A 5,000-nucleotide genomic window follows, 5' to 3' on the forward strand; every position below is an offset into this window, starting at 1 on the left:
ACAACACCCAGGAATCGATTTGCCAATCAATTTCCATTCCACAGAACGCACCACAATGCGTGGACGCTGGACACTTACACAGTAGCACTTCTGGTAATTCGTCGAGATTAATCGGTGGCACTCGATAATCCGGGCTGCGGGCGCGCTGTTGATCCTTCTTGATATCATCGATGCTGTTGTTGTTGTTGTTATTGTGGAGGATCGCATTATTGTTGTTATTGGCACCGAGACCATTCCCGAGACCACAAAGGTAGTCTCCGGTGTTCATCATCAGCTTTAACATTTCCATCGTTTCAGATTTATCGGTTTTGGGAGGATTCGTTGCCCGGTGCCTGTTGGAACTTTGCGTTAAAGGTGGTGGTGCTGGGTGGTTCCGTGGCACGAGATGCTTTTATCACAATCAGTGCACTAACCATCGGCTTTGGTTTAACCGAGAGCTATTTAAAATAGCAACTACGCTTATGAATTTATCATTCAACATCGTGACACTTCACTGGACACTATTGGTTTGCACTTTCTGCTTCTGTTGCTGACACTGCTCAGTCGACGAGAGAGCGACGGGTCCACCGTTTCAATAAGCATTCCACGGCGCGAACAACCAGCTTGGGATTGGCTTTTGGCATCTGAATCCGAGAGATACCATCGTCCTAACACTGCGCTAAGGTCACCACTTTTCACGAGATTTCACACTTATTCCCTGATTTTCCGAAAAAAAAAACTCCTATGTTAGCTTGAGTGCTATTGATGCTGCACGGTTTGTTGGCATTAAAAACTACCCTTAAGATCACTCAACTGAAAAACTATTGTTTCCATAACCCGAACACTAAGTTCAAACTCCATCCCGCGGCAGCGTCTACGAAACACGTGCGTTCCGTTTGAGTTGTGGGTTATGAATGAACAGAAAATGGCGAGCAACCCCCGGAAGTAAATGAATACTCGTGCGCGCGGAGGGGTTGAATGGTGAGCGCATGCACACGTTCATGACGATCCGGTTCCGGAGGGGAAAAACTGGAAAATAAGGGGTGTGGTCTGCCGAAAAAAAAATGGAAATAGAAGGAAATCCGTTTTCCCGTTCTTCAAGCCACAAGGTGCTACACACATGCTCACAAGGAGTTCTTGTGATTTGGGGTTTTTATTTTAATGGCAGCGGTACTGTGGCAGCGATTTGCTGCCAGCGGTGTTTGCTTACTTTTCATATTTCACACAGATTTATGCATGGTTTACTTAAAAATTAGAGCATTCGGTTTGGGTGTGGGTGTCATCAACAACACGATAATCTCGACTACTAAAATTGATACCATTGAACGAGCGCACTACATGCCTTCTGTTAACCCGTTAATTCCGTAGGTGAAATACTCCTTTTGTGATGTGTATTATCCTTGGCACACTTACGGCCGCTAGTTCATTTCCTCAAAGCAAAATAAGCGCTTTTCGCCTCGCTTTTCCTAAACATTAATCATCGCGTTGGGCTGCCTCGGCCGCTCGGCTTTAGAGAGGCCTGGAGCATCCATCTCCCCTTCATTTTAGGGAAGGAAAATGGATTCTGATACAAAATAGCTCGCTTTTAGTCCGGGGCCTATAGTAGCGTGAAAACACCCCGAGGACAGACAGAAAGAGAGCAAGTGAGAGAGGGGCCGGTTAACGTGAGGATAATTTGTGCGAAGAGAGTGGTCGGCCAAAAGGGCCCTGCGGGGGGGGGGGGGGGGAATGGAAGCCGGATCGCTTCAAGCGCACGAATTGGGGCCCATCGTCTGGAGCTGCTGTCAGCTTTCGGCTGCTACTATAACCGTCGCCCTGGTGATAGCATTAAAGCCACCAAGCAGGAATGTTCGGTTGCTTCGGATGCCTCGAAGGGATCCGGCGGGTCTAATGGCGAATGGCTTAGGCAGAGAAATCCTTCAATGGGGCTTTAATTTAACGCAGCTTCTCTGATGGATTACCAAATCTGATGGTTGTTGGTGGTGGTGGTTTTCAGGCCAGGCTTTTGGGAAATTGTTTTTTTTTCGGGTGCCACTTGCGTGAGCAGCTTATTTTAACGCTGTTGAGGCTTACGTGGTCTGCGACATTCTTGCGTAGGTATTTCATCATACAGCATTTCACATTCAACTTCTTGCATCCTTGTATGTTTTGTAACATACAAACAGAAAGAGATTTATAGCAGCTCCTAGATAAAGCAACATTTTGCAGAGCAATGACGTAGCAGGATGGATCTTAAGTACTCGCTTCAATTTAACGAAATATATGCTAAAAGTTTGAACGAAATGAATAATACCAACACACTAAGCTACCACACCCCACCACGAGTGGGCAATTTCCCAAAAGCCACATTAGCGCCAGACGGCACTTGTCGTGTCCGGTTTCGGCAGCAAAGGGATCGATTTGTTATATCGCTAATCCAACACCCTGCCATCCGAGGTGCCGACTGCTGGCCATTATATACTATTATTCAAATTTGCATTATTACCATCTACGCACCAACTATTGCATCCAACAGAGAGTGTGAGAGAGTGAGCGACTAGCGAGTGGTGTGTTTGGATCAACTTTCCAGCCGGCCCGTTGGAAAAGGGTGTACATGGTATTAGGCGAGGATTATGCCCATGGCACTTTGTGTGTGGGGAAGTTCCGACGTCCGTTTTCCTTTTGGTCGCCGGGTGCCGGTGTCTAGGAATCGTTTAGTAGCCAGTAGCGGGCGTGTAGGACATGGTTAAGCTATTATTGTTATTATACGAGCTTAATTTATTCATTTCACTTAGATTTCCATTCTCTTCTCGTGCCCCGAGGTGCCACCGGAGCACTGTGTATGAGCTCATCTTAGAGCAGATAAGATGCTCCGAAGAGAGAAACTGTGAGAGTGTAGGACATGAAAACGGATAAATTGCACTGGAAGTCGTCCGTCCGTTTATTGCTGAGTACGCGCGAGTGCCGTGCACAAAACCACCACCCAGATTGGACCAAACTTCTTCCACCAGCACATTTATCACGGCGTATTTATCGCACTCAATGCCTCTCTCTCCCCCCGGAGAAACGACCTCAGGGCCAGCGGAGAAAAGTTACCCAACAGCACTTCTGAGGTGAGGGATGGCGGTGGTGTGTTGTCATGGCCATGGCTCGAGGGAAGCAATAAAAACAGTTCATGGCTAGGCTTTTAAGTGATTATCACCCATTTACAACATTTGTCACCGGGATTCGGCTTCGAGGGATGCACGGACGGACGGAAAGGGATCCGCTCGCCTCTGTCTCCGAGCTGTGACGGATGGGTAAGGGTGTGGTGGTCGTGATAAAGGACCTCCTCCGGTTCCGGTTGGTTTGTTAGCTATGAGCTGGCATGGAGAGGGAAAGGAAGGATTTGTGTCATCCTCTGATGGTTCGTAGCGTAGGAGTTTGAAGGATTTGCAACCTGCTTTGATGCCTCACCAGGCTGGAAGGGGTTATTGTAGATTTAGTGATAGTTCAAAGCAGCAGCACAGCACAGAAGGGTCTATCCCGGATTGATTTCTCCAGTGGATGCATTTGCACTGTTATGACGCGTGACAATGCAATCATCTTATAACCTTGTACCTCGACGAGTGCCGAGGGCAGATGACGCGTCAAATCATGCGGCGATCTAGGCCGAATCGAGACAGAGACCGTGTGCTATTGGCCCTCGGGCATCGCAAGCTTCTAATCGATCCATTAGGGCACCGGGCCAGAACCGAGTGTGTCAAGAAGACCTCGGACACACGGTGGTCCGTTTTTCGGAGGAATCTCTGTTCCACTTAAAGCGCGTCCCGGTGACCATCTGTCGCAGCAGCAGCAACAACAACATCAGTGACGACGATGCCGACCGTAACCTTCACACTGCGACCTCGGGACGGGAACGAATTTGGCGAATTAAACGCATTAACTCGTTGCGAGCGCGGTTAAGTGGTGGCAGCCGATCGAAACCACCAACGCAAGCAAGCAAGCAGGAACGGAAACAGAAATGTCAACCGACGAGAATGTCCTGACCGTGCACCGAAGGGGACCGAGGAACGCCAGATTCCGGAGCCACGACACTGGTTTGTCGTCCTTTAATACCTTATTGACATTTATACGGTCGGATTTTGTGGGCACCGGCCAATGGGACTAAAGGAGAGAGCGAAGGGGACACTCTCATCTCGAGGATGCACGGAACCGAATCGTGGGCGACCGGGAGAGAGTGAGGACCGAGGGTCCCTATCCTGCTGCTGCTGCTGTTGCTGTGGAAAACTGATGAACCGTGAGGTCAATTGTTGACTGGTTTACGGGGTAAGCCGTGCCGGCTCCGTAGCCCTGCCAGTCAGCTCCCTAATCTTCCGGCCGACGAGCGAGCGGCGAGGGGTTGCACTTCTCGCGCAATGTGTGACGATTACCGGTTTGTCGCCGAGTTCGTCACCGAGCTGGAGTTGGAATTTATTCATTGGAAAATTTATTGAGATCGCTACCGTCCGGTTCGAGGGGTACGCGGAGTGGGAAAAGGATAAAAATCTCCGCCACCGTTGACAGATTTGTTGGTCTCTCGAGGGGCGTGCATTTTGTCGTACTTTTGCTGCGTCTCGTGCGTTTTTTTCCGCGTAAAATCCATCGTGTAAACGATGTCCACGAGGTGGAAGGTGGCGAGAGAGGAATCGAGCAATAGGGAGGATCAGTAGCAGCACCAGCGATTGCTGTTGATGACTTTTTTGTTCCGGTGCGGGCAGATTTCACTAAATTCCCCCTTCTGCTAAGGGTGGCTCGCGGGATGCACCATCGGAAAAGTCAATTACATTACCCAACGTATGCTGGTGCCTGGTGCCAGGGGAGTAAAAGGTGACATATACCCAAACAGAGAGACAGACGGTTAGGGACGGTTCTGAATGCAAAAGTGGAATGCAGGAGTGGATAAAAAAAAATGCGGCAGGAATGCCAAGGGGAAGGAACCGTGGATCACCATTGAAACCTATTAGGCTCATCTGCTTAATTGATGATAAATATTTTGTAGACACTTGGCGCGCCGTACTATG

The 5,000-nt window shown here is 49.1% G+C and overlaps 1 protein-coding gene across 3 annotated transcripts in view; it reads right to left on the bottom strand.

The window, feature by feature from the left end:
• LOC126570518 (LIM/homeobox protein Lhx3) overlaps positions 1 to 5,000 on the bottom strand; it is a 36,344-nt gene that overhangs the window by 2,257 nt on the left and 29,087 nt on the right. The window contains exon 1 of one of the 3 annotated variants that reach the window (XM_050228319.1): positions 79 to 963. The exons of the other annotated variants lie outside the window; for them this stretch is intronic. Within the exon in view, the coding sequence (XP_050084276.1) occupies positions 79 to 289 (211 nt within the window). The 5' untranslated portion in view covers positions 290 to 963. Of the gene's footprint in view, positions 1 to 78; positions 964 to 5,000 lie in introns of those variants that run through there. 3 annotated transcript variants of the gene reach the window in all.

This window comes from Anopheles aquasalis, chromosome 2 (genome assembly GCF_943734665.1).
Source record: "Anopheles aquasalis chromosome 2, idAnoAquaMG_Q_19, whole genome shotgun sequence".
Lineage (NCBI taxonomy): Eukaryota > Metazoa > Arthropoda > Insecta > Diptera > Culicidae > Anopheles > Anopheles aquasalis.